Here is a 20,177-nt window from a genome sequence, read left to right as displayed (position 1 = left end):
GGGAACCTGTAGTCGGCTGTGATCCATCCTACGAGGAACAGTATACCTTGGAGGGAGGAAGGTGGTAGTTTTGGCATTCAAAAGGCTATGTAGCCCCACAGAAATTTCTTGTTGAAGTCTCCTTGTCCATGAACTGCAATTCCCACGAGGCCCTCCCACTTAAATAATTACTGTTTCAAATGCATAATCACTGCAAAGAAAAATGAATGCAGTATCAGAGCACATGGGCTCGTTTTAAAATGTTTTCTAAAAGAATGATTTAAAAGGATCAGCGATTTGACTGTGGTGAAAACCGGTACGTGCAGAATAGCCCAAAGACAATTCAGAGGGGGAAACACATTTGAGCCAGAGTTGTCCAGGGAGGGCAAGTGAAAGCAAAAATAGCAACCCTAAACAGGTCTACTCAGAATCCTACTTGAGTTTATTGATTGCAGCTTACTCCCAGGAAAGTCTCCTTAGGGTTCTGTGTCAGACAAACAAGCAAAATTGTTTTGCAAACAGTGCAGAAAATTGCTGTAAGTGGGACATATTTTTGAGCTCTGCTGAAACTGTCCCATCAAACAATGTTGATGGTTTTGGCTCTGCCCTACTTGGTTGCAGTAGAACTTTATCATATGGAAAGGCCTGAGCATTTAAAAACGGGCAGTTCTTTTATTAAGCCTGTCGCCCCATAAACAGTTTTTAAAAAGCTGAATATGCTGTCTGTGTCCTTTCTCTATTTCGAAAGATGTTTTTTCTTACCATTATTTCCCCTTTACTTTCTGACACTATTTTGTCCTGTGTTGGTTTTGCCTTATTTAGGCAGCAAGACTCTCTCACGTTTCCTCCACAATACAGTGAGAACTCCTCAGTGCTGTAGAAAATATTGGGATACTGTCCTGGGTCGTCAGACTCCTTCCTGGGTGTTGAGGTATCCATGTGTGACATGAGGTATGCATTATTCCCATAAATCTATGACTCAGATGAAGATATTTATTGAGGCAAGGAGCTATAAATAAGACAGAGAATAATAAAAAAATACCAAATCAGTTGTGTTTTCTTCCTGTACAAAAAGAAAAAGAATAAAACCGTGGCCCTCCTCAAAGCAAATTTTTGTCCCCAGACAAAAAAGGAAGGAGACACACTCCAATTTAATTTGATTCTGTTGTGCAAAATTGTAGTAACATCTACAGAGTTGAATAGTCCAGGGCACCCAGAATCAAATCCAGCCCCCAATGGCTTGACTCATGGTTGGTAGGTGGCATTCAGTGGTGAGGGCAGCTAGCCATTCAAGATCTGGTGCAGAGAAGTTTACAGTTCCCATGGTGGACTCTTCCGTGTCTCCCTCCAACAAAGGCAGACTGAATCAAGTACAGCAGCAAAGGGTGGAGCAGTCCAGTTTGGCTGGGGATCCTCCATTGCCTGCTTTCTTGTTCACTTTGGGCAGCAGGAGGACAAAGGACATGGCCAGGGCACAATGGTAGAAGCTGTGGACGTAGGTGTAGTCCCACTCCTGGAAGAAAAGGCAGCAACAGTGCACTTAATGGACAGGCTCCACGATGGGGGTCAGAGGGGTGGGATAGAATGGAAAGAGAGATGGCATCCCTGGCCAACCACCAGGGGGCCTCTTACCCTCATCTGCCTCACAGCTGTGGGGGGGAGGGGTGTGGGGGGGTCGCTGTGTCAGTCTGAAAGGAGAACAGAGGGGCACCTTTAAGACCCACAAAGGCTAATCCCTTGAGTCAACCTTTGTGGGTCTTAAAGGCCCCACTGGACTCAAACTTTCTTCTTCCTTAGAAAGTTGTTCTGAGGGTGAGCAGTGGATGCCAATTACTCATTTAAGGAAAGATGAACCACTTAAATAATTCTGCTGGATAAAGGGCAGTGAAAGTGTTTGCCCCACCCCAATTGCAATTGCCTCTGCCTAATTGCTTGGAGGAGGGGCCAGAGCCACTCTGATGAGGGATGGGCCTTACAGGAACCAGGAGGGCTGGACAGGCTCATCAAGCCCGCAGCTCATCATCCCTTCCTTCTCATCCAAGTAGGAACAAGTAATACTGCCCAGCACAGCATGGAACATATTAAGAAAGACTTTGTGCATTTGGGGAGAAAGGCAAAGATCTGGGAGCACAGGTTGTGTTTTCATCAGTCCTTCCTGTAAGCCGTGGCTTAGGAAGAGATAGAGAGAAATCATGCAAGTAAATGGCCGGTTACGTCAGTGGTGACATCTGGAAAGGTTTGGATTTCTGTGTCATGGTCTCTGATGTCAATATGAGGGGCTACTATCAGGAGACGGTGTGCACCTCACAAGAGAGGGAAAAAGTATTTTTGGGAGAACCTTTGCAAACCTGGTAAAGAGGGCTTTAAACTAGACACAAAGGGGGAGCAAGATGTAAATTCAGAACCTGGTGTGAGGGTAAGAACTCAAGATGAGAAGAATGCAAATCTACAGGGGATGGCACATAAGCAGGGAACTAACTTGCAAGGAAGCTCAAAAGCCAAAACCATGGGGCACACAAAGGATGGATTATGATTAAGGTTGGGAGCTTCGGTGTCTGAAGCATCTGTTCCTGCCTGAAGCAGGGGGGGGGGAGAGGAGGTGTGGTTACTGACAGATGGGTCGGCACACATGTGCAGGCACAATGCCACGCCTCCACTCCCCCCAGTGCATTGGCGCTGGCTTCTTCGGGCAGGAACGGTCGCTTCAGACGCCGAAGCGCCCAACCTTAATTACAATGTCTCTACACTATTGCACAGAGTATGGGGAACAAGCAGGAGGAACTAGTAGTTGTATGACCTAATAGGAAACAGAAACTGGGTGGGATAATACTCACAATTGGAATACTAAAATTGAGGGGTACAATCTATTCAGAAGAAAAGAAGGGGGGAGGTGTAGCAATATATGTTAGGAATCTTATACTTGTGAAGAAATACAGGTACCCGAGCACAAAAGTTCAGTTAAGTGTATTTGGGTAAATATAAAAGGAGTAGGAAATGAGAGTGGTATTATTGTGGGGGTCTGCTATAGACCACCAAGCCAGACAGAGGACTTGGATGAGATACGCCTAGACCAAATTACACAATTCTCAAAGAGGATGGAAACAGTGGTCATGGGTGACTTCAATTATCCAGATATCTATTGGAAGACGAACTCTGCTATAAATACAAACATTGTTAATTTCTTAACTTGTCTTGCTGACAGCTTCATTTCCCAGAGAGGGGAACCAGGGGCTCAGCTATTTTAGACTTAAATCTCATCAATAGGGATAAACTGGTGGATGAAGTGGAAGCAGTGGGCACACTTGGTAGCAGTGACCATGTGCTTTTGGAATTTTCAATTGTGGGAAAGAGAAAACCTTTACATAGTCACACATATAGACTGGACTTCAGGAAATATGATTTTAACAGACTTAAAGATATGTTGGGTAGAGTCCTATGGTCAGAAAGACGTAAAAAAAAATGGGAGTCCAAGAGGGCTGAGAGTTTCTTAAAAGTGAAATAAAAAGGTAAAGGTAAAGGTATCCCCTGTGCAAGCACCGGGTCATGTCTGACCCTTGGGGTGACGCCCTCTAGCGTTTTCATAGAATCATAGAGTTGGAAGGGGCCATACAGGCCATCTAGTCCAACCCCCTGCTCAACGCAGGATCAGCCCTAAGCATCCTAAAGCATCCAAGAAAAGTGTGTATCCAACCTTTGCTTGAAGACTGCCAGTGAGGGGGAGCTCACCACCTCCTTAGGCAGCCGATTCCACTGCTGAACTACTCTGACTGTGAAATTTTTCCTGATATCTAGTCTATATCGTTGTACTTGAAGTTTAAACCCATTACTGCGTGTCCTCTCCTCTGCAGCCAACGGAAACAGCATCCTGCCCTCCTCCAAGTGACAACCTTTCAAATACTTAAAGAGGGCTATCATGACCCCTCTCAGCCTCCTTTTCTCCAGGCTGAACATTCCCAAGTCCCTCAACCTATCTTCATAGGGCTTGGTCCCTTGGCCCCAGATCATCTTCGTCGCTCTCCTCTGTACCCTTTCAATTTTATCTATGTCCTTCTTGAAGTGAGGCCTCCAGAACTGCACACAGTACTCCAGGTGTGGTCTGACCAGTGCCGTATACAATGGGACTATGACATCTTGTGATTTTGATGTGATGCCTCTGTTGATACAGCCCAAAATGGCATTTGCCTTTTTTACCGCTGCATCACACTGCCTGCTCATGTTTAGTTTACAATCCACAAGTACCCCAAGGTCTCGTTCACACACAATGTTACCTAGAAGCGTATCCCCCATCCAGTAGGCATGCTTTTCATTTTTCTGACCCAGATGCAGAACTTTACACTTATCTTTATTAAATTGCATCTCATTTGCCCATTTTTCCATTCCATTTTTCCATTCCTCGTTGAACTCTGTCTCTATCTTCTGGAGTATTTGCCAGTCCTCCCAATTTGGTGTCATCTGCAAACTTGATGAGTAGTCCCTCCACCCCCTCATCTAGATGATTAATAAATATGTTAAAAAGTACCGGGCCGAGCCCCGAGTCCTGAGGTACCCAGCTACTCACATCTCTCCAGTCTGATGAAACACCATTGACAACAACTCTTTGAGTGTGGTTCTCTAACCAATTCCCTATCCACCTAACTATCTGAAAATCCAGATTGCAGTCCTTCAACGTATCCATCAGAACAGACTCAATACGGGGTGGTTTGCCATTCCCTTCCCCAGTCATTATCGTTTAACCCCCAGCAGCAAGATGGGTACTCATTTTACCGACTTCAGAAGGCTGGAAGGCTGAGTCAACCTTGAGCCGGCTGCTGAGATCGAACTCTCAGCCTCATGGGCAAAGCTTTCAGACTGCATTTCTGCTGCCTTACCACTCTGCGTCACAAGAGGCTCAAAAAAGTGAAATACTGAAGGCTCAATCACAAACAGAAGAAGAAGAAATGATGGAAGAAGCCTAAGGAAGCCAAGGTGGCTCCATAAGCAGTTGTCAAATGATTTGAAGAATAAAAAAGTCATTTAGGAAATGGAAGGAAGGCCTTATTACCAAGGATGAGTATAAACAAACAAGCAATAATTGTAGGGGGAGTGTTAGAAAAGCTAAAGCTCAATATGATCTTAGGCTAGCAAGAAGTGCTAAACATAACAAAAAAGGCTTCTTTAGTTATATTTCAAGTAAGAAAAAGAGTAGGGTCATGGTAGGACCACTGCGAGGACAAGAAAGTGAAATTATAACAGATGATGAATATAGGGCTGAATTGCTTAACTCCTATTTCTCCTCAGTCTTCTCTTGTGAGGGAAATAGTGCTCAATGTGGAAAAAACGGAACACAACAGGGGAGGTAGGAATGGTGGCCTAGGATCACTATTGGAACAGTCTACAAACACCTTGTTTCTTTAAAAGAAACAAAGTCTTCTGGGACATATGAATTGCATCCAATGGTACTAAAAGAACTTGTCCGTTCTTTTTGACACTTGCAGAACAGGTAAGGTGCCAGATCACTGGAGGCGGGCAAATGTTGTCCCCATCTTCAAGAAAGGAAAGAAATAGGATCCGGGTAACTATTGACCTGTGCGCTTGACATCTGTAGCTGGCAAAATTTTGGAACAAATCATCAAACACTCAGTCCTTGAGCAGCTGGAACAGGGAGTTGTAATTTCTAAGATGGGTTTCGCAAGAAAAAGTCATGTCATCTCTTTTTTGAGAAAGTGACTAAATTGCTGGATTAGGGGAATGCTGTGGACATAGTTTATCTGGATTTCAATAAAGCTTTTAATAAGGTTCCACATTATATTCTTCTTGACAAGCAGTAAAATGCAGTATGGACCCTAATTCTGTCAGGTGGATCAATAACTGGTTGACAAATCGTACCCAGAGGGTACTTGCTAATGGTTCAGCATCTTCTTGGAAAAGAGTGACAAGTGGAGTTCCCCAGGGATCTGTCCTGGGGCCTGTGTTGTTCAACATATTTATAAATGATTTGGATGAGAGATTAGAGGGGATATTTATTAAATTTGCAGATGTTACTAAACTGGGAGGGGTAGCAAACATAAGAGAAGACAGAATCAGAATACAGTATGATTTAAACAGAATAAAATGAAGTTCAATAGGGACAAATGTAAAGTTCTGCATTTAGGTAGGAAAAACCAAATACACCAATATAGGATGGGGAAGACTTGTCTTGGCAGTAGTATGTGTGAAAAGGACCTAGGAATCTTAGTAGACCATACTTTGAACAAAAGTCAGCAGTGTGACTTGGTGGCTAAAATAGCAAATGGTATTTTGCCCTGTATTATACGGAGTATCGTGTCCAGATCACGGGATGTAATGCTACCACTTTACTCTGCTCTGGTTCGGCCTCACTTGGAGTACTGTGTTCAGGTTTGGGCACCCCAGTTGAAGAGGGATGTACAAAAACTGGTGTGTGTCAAGAGGAGGGCAACAAAGATGGTGAGGGGGTTGGAGACCAAGACATATGAGGCAAGGTTAGGGGAGCTTGGTCGGTTTAGCCTGGAGAAGAGACAACTGAGAGGGGATCTGATAGCGATTTTCAAGTATTTAAAAAGGTGCCATATAGAGAATGGAGCAGAGTTGTTCTCTCTTGCCCAAGAGGGACGGACCAGATCCAATGGGATTAAATTAATGGAAATAAATTCGGTCTAAACATCCAGAAGAAGTTCCTGACAGTCAGAGCAGTTTCTCAGTGGAACAGGCTTCCTTGGGAGGTGGTGGGTTCTCCATCTTTGGAAATTTTCAAACAGAGGCTGGATAGGCATCTGACGGAGAGGTTGATTTTGTGAAGGTTCAAGGGGTGGCAGGTTACAAGGGAGGAGCGATAAAGTTGTGACTATCCTGCATAGTGTGGGTGGTTGAACTAGATCTCAGGATGTCCCTTCCAACTCTATGATTCTATGATTCAAGGGGTAGGTGGGTAGGGAGCTGTCTGGACTTCATTTCTGGAGAGCACACATACCTGATTGGCCCGGTCCCACTGGCACTTGCCCCCAACAGCCCAGTTAGGAGCAATCTGGAGCAATTGCTTCTAGTTTGCCCCTGGCTGCCATTGGGAGAGGAGGCCAGTAGGGCTCCTGGCTGGGGGCTGGCCTGGCACAGTGTGGCCAGGCCTCAGAGGGCCGTTACAACAGACCCTGAGGCTTGCCCAGCCCACACCAGCCGTTGCAGGCCCGGGTGGAGGCCCGGGTCTGGCCTAGTATTGGTGACCTGCAAAAGTGGCCCCTGAGGCTTTGCCAGGCCCTGCCAGGCCTTCGCAGGCCTAGGAAAGGTCTGCCAGGGTGATAGTGAAGTTTCCACCACCACTCCACCTGGCCCTGTACAGCCCTCCAAAGCTCGGGCAAGTTTTGCGGGGCCTCGGGGTGTGGTGGCAGGATGGTTGGTGGAGCGGGGTTAAAGTTCCTACCGACACTCTGCCCAGCCCCGCAGAGCCCCCTCGAGGCCCCAATGAGCTGCAGTTGGGCTTTGTGGGGCAGCAGAGGATACTGGACTGAGGCCTGGCGGTGGAGGTGACAGTTGTTCCTCCTCCTCCTCCTCCTCCTCCTCCTCTTCTTTTCCCCCTCCTCCTCCTCCTCCACCAACACCAAGTACACCATGGGGCAAACTACACTGGCCAATCTGCAGGGTTGCAGTTGATACGTTAAAGGTTCAGTAACTAGTGATGTTATTGTTATTGCTGCTATCACTGTTATTATTAATTGAATTTATATTATATCTATCTTATGATTTCATGTTCTCTGTAAATCACCCTGAGCTGCAAGGAGAGAGTGGTATATAAATATAAAAATAAAATTATATATATACTAGACTTAAAGCCCGTTGCAGGGCTAAATGCAATGGGCGCTAGTGGGGAGTGCGGAATGTAGACTGGAACTCCCTGTTCCCCCTCATCAGCCCTTCCACCACTACCCTGCAGAGGAAGAGGAGGTGGAGGAGGAGGAAGAGTTGGTTCTTATATGCCTCTTTTCTCTACCCAAAGGAGAAAGCGGCCTTCCCTTTCTTCTCCCCACAAGAGGCACCGTGTGGGGTGGGTGAGGCTGAGAGAGCCCTGATATCACTGCCCGGTCAGAACAGTTTGATCAGTGCCGTGGCGAGCCCAAGGTCACCCAGCTGGCTGCATGTGGGGCAGAGTGGAATCGAACCCGGCTCGCCAGATTAGAAGTCCGCACTCCCAACCACTGCACCAAGCTGGCTCTCTAGGGGGGTAGTTCTAGGGTCCAGTAGTTGTTGTCAATTCAAATGGCCTCAACCAAATGCCTGGCAGAAGAGCTCTATTTTGCAGGCCCTGCAGAACTTTCCTTTCTCCAACAGTGCCTGGATTTCCTCTGGGAGCTTATTCCCCCACATGGGAGCCAGGACAGAGCATGATCTGCCCCTGCTTGAGGCCAGACGTGCTTCCTTGGGATCAGGGATCACCAGCCAGTTGGAGTTGGCTGAGTATAGTGCTTTTTGAGCGGTAGAGCAGAGAGGCAGTCGCTCAGGTTCACTGAGCCCAGACTACATATGGCCATAAAAGTGATTACCAAGACCTTAAGCTTCATCTGTGATTTAGCTGGTAACCAGGGGAGTAGTTGGGAGTATGGGCCAGATGTGGGCCCTCTAAGGTGTTCCCTATGGAACCCCAACCACTGCATTCAGGACCAGTTGTAGTTTCCAGATCAGGAATAAGGGTAGGCCTGTGAAGAGCAAATTGCAGAAATACTTTCTAAACGTGGCCCTTGCATGGATCACTGTAGCTAGGTGTTCCGTGGCCAAGTAGGGCGCTAGTAGTAGTGACAACGACTGATGCATGTAGTTTCTATTTCCTGTCCATCGGCTACAGTGCAGTAGCACACATCCAAATACAGCCAATGATAATTCCCTTGAAATTCAAGGGAATTGATTGGCTGTTTTGGCAAAGAATTGTATTGGGATGTGTGACACAGTTTACTAATGTAACGCAATTAATTTTTGCTACATATTCCCATGGTCATGTAAGGAGTTCTTAGTCTGACGAAGAGTGCTTGCACTCGAAAGCTCACGCCCTGAATGAATCTTTGTTGGTCTTAAAGGTGCTCCTGGACTCTGATTCTATGGTTAAGAATGGTGGCCTCTAATCGAGAGAACCAGGTTTGATTCCCCCCTTCCTTCTCCACATGCAGCCAGTCACAATTCTCTCAGGGTGTGGGGAGAGGAAGGGAAGGCAATTGTAAACCACTTTGGGACTCTTTCACGTTGTGAAAAATGGAGCACAAAAAAAAAACAGCTCTTCTTCAGTAGCACCTCAGACACTCACAAGATTTTGGAAGATGAGCTTTCAGGAGTTAAAGCTGTCTTGCAAAGGGAGCTTTGACTCCCAAAAACTGATACTGCTCAAGTCGGGGTAGTCAACTGCGGCCCTCCAGATGTCCATGGACTACAATTCCCATGAGCTCAAACCCAGCTCTTCTATTGAGCCGAACAGAGTGGTGGGATCCAGGCCACAGTTTCTCATAATCAGATAGAAAAGACATTCTCATAGCTGGTGAAGCAGAGCAGCTAAGAGCTGAGTCCCAGATTCAAATCTTGCTTCAGCCACTCCCTCTTTAGCCACAGTTCCCGACCTGCAATGTGTTATCAGCCTACACTACAGGGCTGTTGGTAAACAAAAGAACGAGATGCGCGTTAAGCATGATTTTAATTTTGGGCCAGGAGTGGTGGATGGGTGACTCTGAAATCAATGCCTTCCAGAATAGCCTGCCCCCACCCCACCCCACCCCATTGAAACTGTCTGTTTGGCAGCTCAGGGCTGTGGTGGGGAGAGACATTTCTCTTGCTGGGCCTCCTTCCAATTTTCTCTTACAGTCAGAAGCACCCTGAAAGTGTACTTGTGCGGAGAACTTGAGCAGATGCTCATGGGGAGGGAACTGACAAAGAAGGCATGAATTTGTGGTGGTGGTGGTGATGGTGGGGAGGCAGTGTAGCGATCTGGGCTGCTGGCTGAATGCCGCATCTGAGCTGATAAGCAAACTTTCTTGCACTGCGAGTGACTCAGTTACAAAACACGTTTGAACCATCCCTCCAAGTCAAGTGAGGAATTTCAGGACCTCTTCCCTAAAATGGTATCATTGCTTCTAAGCCACTGAGGATGGCAGAAGATTCATCCAGAAACTGGAAGATTGCTACCCTCCCTTTCCTTTCCCTCTGGGGTGGGAAATGTGCTCTGGTTGGAACTTGTTTCTTGCAAGTGTTTGCTACATGGGGTAAGCCCCAGAACTGGGTCCAAGTATCACCTACTGGGGCTGCATCACTAACCATGCTCTCTCTCTCTCTCTCTCTCTCTCACACACACACACACACACACACACATTCAGATTGAAATTATTTCAGGATTGCCATGTTCTGTTCACAAAAACAGGCTTCGGCTAATTTGCCTTGCCCAAAGGGAGAAAGAACATTCCCCAAACAGCTTCCTGGTCCCTGGCCTTCAGCAGGTCCATGCTTGTGGGGGTGGCCAGGTGGATGTGCTAGTTCAACTACATGGCCGTTTGCAGGCCAATGTGCCAGAGTACAGATATAACACAGAGCCAACATGGCCTCTGGCGTTCAGGGCATACATTTGGTCTGCCTGAACATAATATCCACTCAAGGAAAGCTAAACAAGTTGGCTGGAAGGTCAGAGGACAAAACCCTGCCCCCTTGGAATTCTTCAGCCTTATGGACTCTGATTCCCTATCCCGCTGGATGCTTCTGCTGATACAGGGGTATGTTTGAGACCCTCCTCAAATAAAAAATTACGACAACAGTTCCTTTGTCTGCACCGGTGACCCCTTGTCTCCGCTCTTTTTAATTTTCAACCTTTCCTCATATGTCTTGGTCTCCAAGCCCCTCTTTTTAATTTTCATTCTGCCCTTTGTACAGTTCTGATCAGACCACCTATCAGACCCCTTCTACTGTGTTCCTTACCCATCAGCAGCCTGTATTTATCCCTCAGGCTTCGGTTACCATCAAGCTATTATTGCCCTAAGGGACGCTAAGTCCTTAAGTACACAAAAAAAATTATTTGAAACTTTTGCATGTTCTGTATGATGCATTTATTTCTTGTGGAAATGCTTTGTATTTGCTCTTGCTCGATGCCGACTGACCCAAAACATCTGCTGTTCCCCCCTCAGACACCCCCTTCCATGACTGAACAAACCGACATACCCAAGGTCTGCTCAGGTCTACTGTTCCTATTAAAACAGTGTCTGGTTTACAAGTTAAGTTATGATGGTGGCATTTGTTACAAAGTTCCATATCATTACCCCGTGACATTCTATGTAAACCACCCAGAGCTGTATGGAAGGGCAGTATAAAAATCTAAATAAAGAAAATCTTAACCGCTGTTGTTGCTCTTAAACAAAACAAAAAGGCCGGAACAGGCAGCGCCTGTCTGGGCCTCTCCGACCCTGTCTGGCCTTCCCTTCCAGTCCGCGGCCCACTTGGGCTGCGGACCGGTTGCGCCCACCCACACCGACCTGCCAGCGGGCACTCTGGTGCAATAGATGCCAGTGCGCCCCTCCCTGCCGCCGCAGAAGGAAGTGGGTGGCCCAGCCTCCACTCGCCCCCTCAAGCCCCTCACCAGAGCTCTGACAGCTCGCTGCGAGATGCACACCGGCTCTTCCTGATGATGCGGGAGGGACAGATTGCCTGCCCCCTCCCCCTCCCCCCTCAAGACCATCATGCACCTTGCTGGAGCTTTGCCACCAGAGCCACTAACTCCCTTCAGCGTCACACAGAGGAAGGGCAACCTGCCCACCGGCTTCCCCCGCCCCCTCAAGCCCCGCCACACACCTCCCCGGAGCTCTGGCAGCGAGATGCTTGGCTGTTCTTCGCTGTGGCACGGAAGGAGGCCGGACTGTCCAGTGCCTCCCCCGCCCCCCATGTCCACTAGCACCCGTTGCATATGTGCATACACCAGGATCGCAGCCTAGTCCTTACCACAGAAAGGGCCATCTGGGCGGTGCTGGGACAGGAACCCGTGGTCCAGCCTGCGCTTTCGCTGCTCCAGCGGGCTAATACAGATCGCTGGGCGCATCCGTATTGGGCCAGCCCCTGGAGCACTCACCTCTGCAAACCGCTTGCGAGCCGCTCGCCCAGACTCACTGCCAGACGTTTCTTGGACAGCAAGCAGGGCGCTTCCACGGCTCCCACCCTTCCCCCTCACTGGACTTGGGTGCCATGGGGCAGCCTGGCTGCTGCTGCGCGGCTGGACGAGTGGCGCGGGCTCAGAGGCGGCAGCCGTGCAGGTTGTCCAAGCGACGGGCTTGGCACCACGTCCATGGTGGCCAGCATGCCTCCGACGGACCGCTGCCTCTCCAGCCACATGCCACCAGCCTGCGAGGCAGCGAGGCACTCGCCCAGTCTGGCCACCAGAGGCCGGCCACTGTGGACACACCGCTGACTGGGAGGCTGGTACGGGGGGGGGAGCTGGCGGGGGGGGGCTTTCCAGTGTCCATTGCCCTGCGAAGTCCTGTCGCTGCCTCACCAGTGGGAGGCTGGCACAGGTAGGGAGCCGGGGGGGGGGGGCTTTCCAGCGCCTGTTGGCCCACAAAGTCCTGTCGCTGCCTCTTTGCCGGCCAGCGAGATGCTGGCCCAGGGAGGGAGCCAGCAGGGGGGGCCTTCCCCTGACCTGTTGGGCTTCCCCTTCCCTGTTGGACCCCATTTTAAAAATGGACTTTGATTGTTGTTGTTAGGTGCGAAGTCGTGTCTGACCCATTGCGACCCCATGGACAATGATCCTCCAGGCCTTCCTGTCCTCTACCATTCCCCGGAGTCCATTTAAGTTTGCACCGACTGCTTCAGTGTCTCCATCCAGCCACCTCATTCTCTGTCGTCCCCTTCTTCTTTTGCCCTCATTCGCTCCCAGCATCAGGCTCTTCTCCAGGGAGTCCTTCCTTCTCATGAGGTGGCCAAAGTATTTGAGTTTAATTTTCAGGATCTGGCCTTCTAAGGAGCAGTCAGGGCTGATTTCCTCTAGGACTGACCGGTTTGTTCGCTTTGCAGTCCAAGGGACTCGCAAGAGTCTTCTCCAGCACCAGAGTTCAAAATCCTCAATTCTTTGAAGCTCGGCCTTCCTTATGGTCCAACCTTCGCAGCCATACATTGCAACTGGGAAGACCATAGCCTTGACTAAACGCACTTTTGTTGCCAGGTGATGTCTCTGCTTTTTAGGATGCTGTCTAGATTTGCCATAGCTTTCCTCCCCAGGAGCAAGCGTCTTTTACTTTATTTGCTGCAGTTCCCATCTGCAGTGATCTTGGAGCCCAGGAAAATAAAATCTGTCACTACCTCCATTTCATCCCCATCTATTTGCCAGGAATTGAGAGGGCCGGATGCCATGATCTTTGTTTTCTTGATGTTGAGTTTCAAGCCAACTTTTGCACTCTCCTCCTTCACCCGCATCAACAGGCTCTTTAGTTCTTCTTCACTTTCTGCTATTAGAGTGGTATCATCTGCATATCTGAGGTTGTTGATATTTCTCCCTGCAATCTTGATCCCAATTTGTGACTCCTCTAATCCCGCCTTTCTCATGATGTGCTCTGCATACAAGTTAAATAGGCAAGGCGACAGTATACAGCCTTGCCGAACTCCTTTTTCAATTTTGAACCAATCAGTGATTCCATGTTCAGTTCTCGCTGTTGCTTCTTGACCTGCATATAAGTTTCTCAAGAGACAAATAAGATGCTCTGGTATTCCCACCTCTTTAAGAACTTGCCACAATTTGTTGTGCTCCACACAATCAAAGGCTTTAGCATGGTCAGTGAAGCAGAAGTAGATGTTCTTCTGGAACTCCCTAACTTTCTCCATGATCCAGCATAGTTCAATCCTAGCAGCCGGCTCAAGGTTGACTCAGCCTTCCATCCTTCCGAGGTCGGTAAAATGAGTACCCAGCTTGCTGGGGGGTAAACGGTAATGACTGGGGAAGGCACTGGCAAACCACCCCGTATTGAGTCTGCCATGAAAACGCTGGAGGGCGTCAGCCCAAGGGTCAGACATGACTCGGTGCTTGCACAGGGGATACCTTTACCTTTACCTTTACCTTACATAATCAAAGGCTTTAGCATAGTCAATGAAGCAGAAGTAGATGTTCTTCTGGAACTCCCTAGCTTTCTCTATGATCCAGCGTATGTTGGCAGTTTGATCTCTAGTTCCTCTGCCTCTTCGAAATCCTGCCTGTACTTCTGGAAGTTCTCGGTCCACATATTGCTGGAGCCTAGCTTGTAGGATTTTGAGCATAACTTTGCTAGCATGAGAAATTAGTGCAATGGTGCGGTAGTTTGAGCATTCTTTGGCATTGCCCTTCTTTGGGATTGGAATGTAAACTGACCTTTTCCAATCCTGTGGCCATTGTTGAGTTTTCCAAATTCGCTGGCATATTGAGTGTAGCACTTTTACTGCATCATCTTTTAAGATTTTGAATAGTTCAACTGGAATGCTGTCACCACCACTAGCTTTATTGTTGCTCAGACTTCCTAAGGCCATTTGACTTCAGAAAACAGGATGTCTGGCTCCAGGTCAGTAACTACCCCAATGTGGTTATCAGGGATGTTAAGCTCACTTTTATATAGTTCTGTATAATTTTGCCACCCTTTTAAAATCTCTTCTGCTTCTGTGAGGTCCCTACCATTTTGGTCCCTTATCATACCCATCTTTGCATGAAATGTTCTCTTCATATCTCCAATTTTCTTGAAAAGATCTCTGGTCCTCCCCATTCCATTGTTTTCTTCTATTTGTTTGCACTGTTGATTTAAGAAGGCATTCTTATCTCTTCCAGCTTTTCTCTGGAATTCTGCATTCAGAATTCTGCATTCAGTTGCTACCTCTTGTACAATGTTGCGAATCTCCGTCCATAGTTCTTCAGGCACTCTGTCTATCAGATCTAATTCCTTAAATCTATTTTTCACCTCTACTGTATATTCGCCGGGATTATGATTTAGTTCATACCAGAGTGGCCTAGTGCTTTTCCCTACTTTCTTTAATTTAAGCCTAAATTTTGCAACAAGAAGCCGATGATCTGAACCACAATCAGCTCCTGGTCTTGTTTTTATTGACTGTATAGAACTGCAGAGCACAGTCAATCTGATTTCTGTGTTGACGTCTGGTGATGTCCATGTGTAGAGTAGTCTCATGGGCTGTTGGGAAAGAGTGTTTGCTATGACCATTGTATTCTCTTGACAAAATTCTGCCCTGCTTCATTTTGTACTCCAAGGCCAAAACTTGCCGGTTATCCGAGTTATCTTTTGGCTTCCTAGTTTAGCATTCCAATCCCCCATGATGATAAGCACATCATTTTTTGGCGTTGCTTCTAGAAGGTATTATAGGGCTTCATAGAACTGGTCAACTTCATCCTCTTCAGCAGCAGTGGTTGGGGCATAGTCCTGGATTACTGTGATGTTGAATGGTTTGCCTTGGATTCGAACTGAGATCATTCTGTCATTTTGGGGATTGTATCCTACTCTCTTATTGATTATGAAGGCTACTCCATTTCTTCTGAGAGATTCTTGCCCATAGTAGTAAACCTGATGGTCATCTGAATTAAATTCACCCATTCCTGTCCATTTTAGTTCACTGATACCTAAAAGGTCGATGTTCGGTCTTGTCATCAATGACTATTCCAGAAATACGAAAACACTGCAGGAGCTCTAAGAAGCCTATTTGGATGAACAGAGAACTTCAAGAGGAACTAAGAAAGAAAAGGAAAATGTTCAGGAAATGGAAGGAAGGACAGAGCTCTAAAGAAGAGTACCTACAGGTTACTAGGCACTGTAGATCAATCATCAGAAAGGCCAAAGCTGAGAGTGAGCTAAGATTGGCCAGGGAAGCCCATTGTAACAAGAAAAGATTTTTCAGTTATGTGAGGAGCAAACGTAAAGTCAAGGAGGCAATAGGCCCACTGTTGGGTGCAGATGGACAAACTCTAACGAAAGATGCAGAGAAAGCAGAAAGGCTTAGTGCCTATTTTACATCAGTTTTTTCCCACAGCTCAAAGTGTTTAGGCACATGTAGAGATGGCTGTAGCCAAAGGATAGTGTCTGGGTGGCAGGTTAACATGGATAGAGAGGTTGTCGAGAGGCATTTAGCTGCACTGGATGAGTTCAAATCCCCTGGTCCAGATGAAATGCACCCGAGAGTACTCAAAGAACTTTCCAGAGAACTTGCACAGCCCTTGTCCATCATCTTTGGAACCTCTTTAAGGACTGGAGATGTCCCGGAGGACTGGAAAAGAGCAAACGTTATTCCGATCTACAAAAAAGGGAGGAAGGATGACCCGGGAAACTACAGACCAGTGAGTCTGACCTCTGTTGTGGGGAAGATAATGGAGCAGATATTAAAGGGAGCGATCTGCAAACATCTGGAGGACAATTTGGTGATCCAAGGAAGTCAGCATGGATTTGTCTCCAACAGGTCCTGCCAGACCAACCTAGTTTCCTTTTTTGACCAAGTAACAGGTTTGCTGGATCGGGGAAATTCGGTTGATGTCATTTACTTGGATTTTAGTAAAGCTTTTGACAAGGTTCCCCATGATGTTCTGATGGATAAGTTGAAGGACTGCAATCTGGATTTTCAGATCGTTAGGTGGATAGGGAATTGGTTAGAGAACCGCACTCAAAGAGTTGTTGTCAATGGTGTTTCATCAGACTGGAGAGAGGTGAGTAGCGGGGTACCTCAGGGCTCGGTGCTCGGCCCGGTACTTTTTAACATATTTATTAATGATCTAGATGAGGGGGTGGAGGGACTACTCATCAAGTTTGCAGATGACACCAAATTGGGAGGACTGGCAAATACTCCGGAAGATAGAGACAGAGTTCAACGAGATCTGAACACAATGGAAAAATGGGCAAATGAGAACAAGATGCAATTCAATAAAGATAAGTGTAAAGTTCTGCATCTGGGTCAGAAAAATGAAAAGCATGCCTACTGGATGGGGGATACGCTTCTAGGTAGCACTGTGTGTGAACGAGACCTTGGGGTACTTGTGGATTGTAAACTAAACATGAGCAGGCAGTGTGATGCAGCGGTAAAAAAGGCAAATGCCATTTTGGGCTGTATCAACAGAGGCATCACATCAAAATCACAAGATGTCATAGTCCCATTGTATACGGCACTGGTCAGACCACACCTGGAGTACTGTGTGCAGTTCTGGAGGCCTCACTTCAAGAAGGACGTAGATAAAATTGAAAGGGTACAGAGGAGAGCGACGAAGATGATCTGGGGCCAAGGGACCAAGCCCTATGAAGATAGGTTGAGGGACTTGGGAATGTTCAGCCTGGAGAAAAGGAGGTTGAGAGGGGACATGATAGCCCTCTTTAAGTATTTGAAAGGTTGTCACTTGGAGGAGGGCAGGATGCTGTTTCTGCTGGCTGCAGAGGAGAGGACACGCAGTAATGGGTTTAAACTTCAAGTACAACGATATAGGCTAGATATCAGGAAAAAGTTTTTCACAGTCAGAGTAGTTCAGCAGTGGAATAGGCTGCCTAAGGAGGTGGTGAGCTCCCCCTCACTGGAAGTCTTCAAGCAAAGGTTGGATACACACTTTTCTTGGATGCTTTAGGATGCTTAGGGCTAATCCTGCGTTGAGCAGGGGGTTGGACTAGATGGCCTGTATGGCCCCTTCCAACTCTATGATTCTATGATTCTATGATTCTATGATTCTATCTCTTGTTTGACCACGTCCAGCTTGCCTTGATTCATGGATCTGACGTTCCAGGTTCCTATGGAATAAAAATCTTTACAGCATTGGACTGTCTTTTCGCCACCAGTTACTTCCACAACTGAGCGTCCTTTCGGCTTTGGCCCAGCCGCTTCATTCATTCTGGTGCTACTCATACTAGCCGTCTGCTCATCCCCAGTAGCATATTGGGCACCTTCCGACCTGAGGGGCTCATCTTCCGGTGTCATATCATTTTGCCTTTTGAACTAGTCCATTGGGTTTTCATGGCAAAGATAGTGGTTTGCCATTTCCTTCTCAGTGGATCACCTTTTGTCAGAGCTCTCAGCTATGACCTGTCTGTCTTGGGTGGTCCTGCACGGCATGGCTCATAGTTTCACTGAGCTACGCAAGCCCCTTCACCACGACAAGGCAGCGATCCTTGAAGGGGGAGGGCTTTGATACTAGTAAATAAATAAAATATATTTTGGAAAGCTCTTCTTGGAGTATAGGAAAAACTTTGTTTTTGTATGATTAGTTGTTTATTGTTGAGCTGGTTCTAATGCATGTTTTCTTGCATTACGTAAACTGTTTTTTAAATTTTTTTATGTCTTGTAGAATTTTCAATTGAGAAGAGTCGTATTGACAGAAACAATCAATGATTTGTTGTGAACATTTCAAGCAATAAATTGAAGAGAAAAACTTTGGACAGCAATTCTTGCAGAAATTGTTTATTATACTTAAATCCATTATTTGCGTGGGCATTTCTTTTGGGCACGTGGAAAACCCAGTGGTGGTGGCTAGAAGCAGAGGCAGCTGCAAGCGGCAACTGGATGAACATCGGGAGCAGAACTGCATGAGCAGAACTCTGATCCACCAGGGAGGGACCACTGGGGCAAGGATGCTCTGCCTGCTTGGTGCCCTTGAGGGCAAGAGTGGGCGGGCTCCTGGGTTCTGGCCCTTGGAGCTCTTAAGGCAAGGGAAGAGCAGGCGTGGTTTGCCACTGTCTGTCTTTGCTTAGTGACCCTGGAGTTGCTTGCTGGTTGACCCAGCGTAGCTTCCAAGATCTGGCCCGATCAGGCCACCCCGGGCTCTCCTTTCAGTTGTTTTCAGGCCTGTGTTCTCGTTGTTTGTCTCCAGCCTTTCTGAGCCAGCAGACACCACTGGGATTCTGACACAGAGGCTGCCCCATGAGGCAGAGCCAGCCATGGAACGGCTACTGCAGATTACCTCCAGTCACACAACAAAAAGCCAGGTGCTGTTGTGGCAGCTACTGCCAAAGCAACATTTTATGAAATCTGCTCAGCCAATAAAAAGGCTTGCTGGAGAAACGATCCAGCTGGCCCTGCCAACTTTAAAAAAATCATCTGGCAGGCAACCTGAAAAGTTTCAGCAGATGCTATGGTGCCCATGGGGACTCCTACCTTAGAGGCATCTAAGCAAGGCAACTGAGGATTTCTCCATTTCTTGCAAAGATTGGAGCCGTTTGTAATTCCTGAGTGAAATCCTTCATGTCCCCATGGAGGACCAGTACATGCATGCTGCCAAAATGCCAAAGAAGGAGAGCATGGGATTCTGCTAAATGACACTTTTATGTTCTGTTAGGACATGCAATTATTTTCTGCTTTGAACAACTAATCCTCACGGATCTCTGTGAAGCCGTATCTGCTTCCAAGGCCCGTGGCAGAGGCCATGTGAGAGCTAAGTGCATCCATGGATAAGCGTTGGAGCCAGTCCATTTTTCTTCTTCCACCTTCCTTTTGGTAAAACTGGAATATTGTCTATTTTTTATGTCTCTAAATTCTGAAAAACTAATCTGTCTGTATTTGAGAAAGTGCCATTTTAAATGACTAGATACATTTTGCCGAAAAGATCTTTTCTTCCCTCCCCCAACTGAAAACCTCATGGAACATGTTACTTTCCTCCCACTCTTAGAAAGTAGAATTTATTTGCAGAGGTTTCCTAAACCAGATGTGCAGCATGAATTTCTCAGATGCAGACGAGAAGCAGGGGTGTTCAGAGATCACCCGTGTTCAGAGATTTCCTGCTTGTACCGAGAGCCCCCCCCCCCGCAGTGCCTTTTGTGCCTGCAGCTCTTTCTGAGAGGACCACTGTGCTTCCCCGCCCCCTGCAAATCCCTCTGCAGAACCCTTTCTTGGAAGCTGCTGCTGAACACTTAATCCTCATTAATGATGTACTCAGAGGGCAATTTGATTGCAAACTGAGAGCAATTCCCTTGAACAATAGAGAAAAAGGTTCCTTTTTTGCTGTGATTGTTCTAAATTGTACTGCAATTTTTTTTGCATCTGCTTTTACAAGGCTGCCCCTTTTTCTCACCTATCATCTGCCTCACCCTCCATCAGAAGAAAAAAAATGACTTGCCAAAAATTGAACTTTTTACCATGGCAAATATTACATTTCATTCATTCATGCATGCATAAGTCCGTTGTACTTAAAAATACAGTGGGTGCTGGGATCCCCACCCCGGGCAGGCCAGCCGAGGCCTAGAGAGAACACAGCAGCCCTTTTTGGGGCAGGGGAGAAG

At 47.1% G+C, this 20,177-nt stretch overlaps 1 protein-coding gene across 1 annotated transcript in view; it reads right to left on the bottom strand.

The window, feature by feature from the left end:
• Nucleotides 1-958: 958 nt before the first annotated feature.
• MYMK (myomaker, myoblast fusion factor) overlaps nucleotides 959-20,177 on the bottom strand; it is a 37,602-nt gene continuing 18,383 nt past the window's right edge. Inside the window, exon 5 of the mRNA XM_077306731.1 lies at nucleotides 959-1,492. Coding sequence (XP_077162846.1) covers nucleotides 1,346-1,492 — 147 coding nt within the window. The 3' untranslated portion in view covers nucleotides 959-1,345. The remainder of the gene's footprint in view (nucleotides 1,493-20,177) is intronic.

The sequence above is a fragment of the Paroedura picta genome, chromosome 12 (assembly GCF_049243985.1).
Source record: "Paroedura picta isolate Pp20150507F chromosome 12, Ppicta_v3.0, whole genome shotgun sequence".
NCBI lineage: Eukaryota > Metazoa > Chordata > Lepidosauria > Squamata > Gekkonidae > Paroedura > Paroedura picta.
This window is presented reverse-complemented; position numbering and strand designations above follow the sequence as displayed.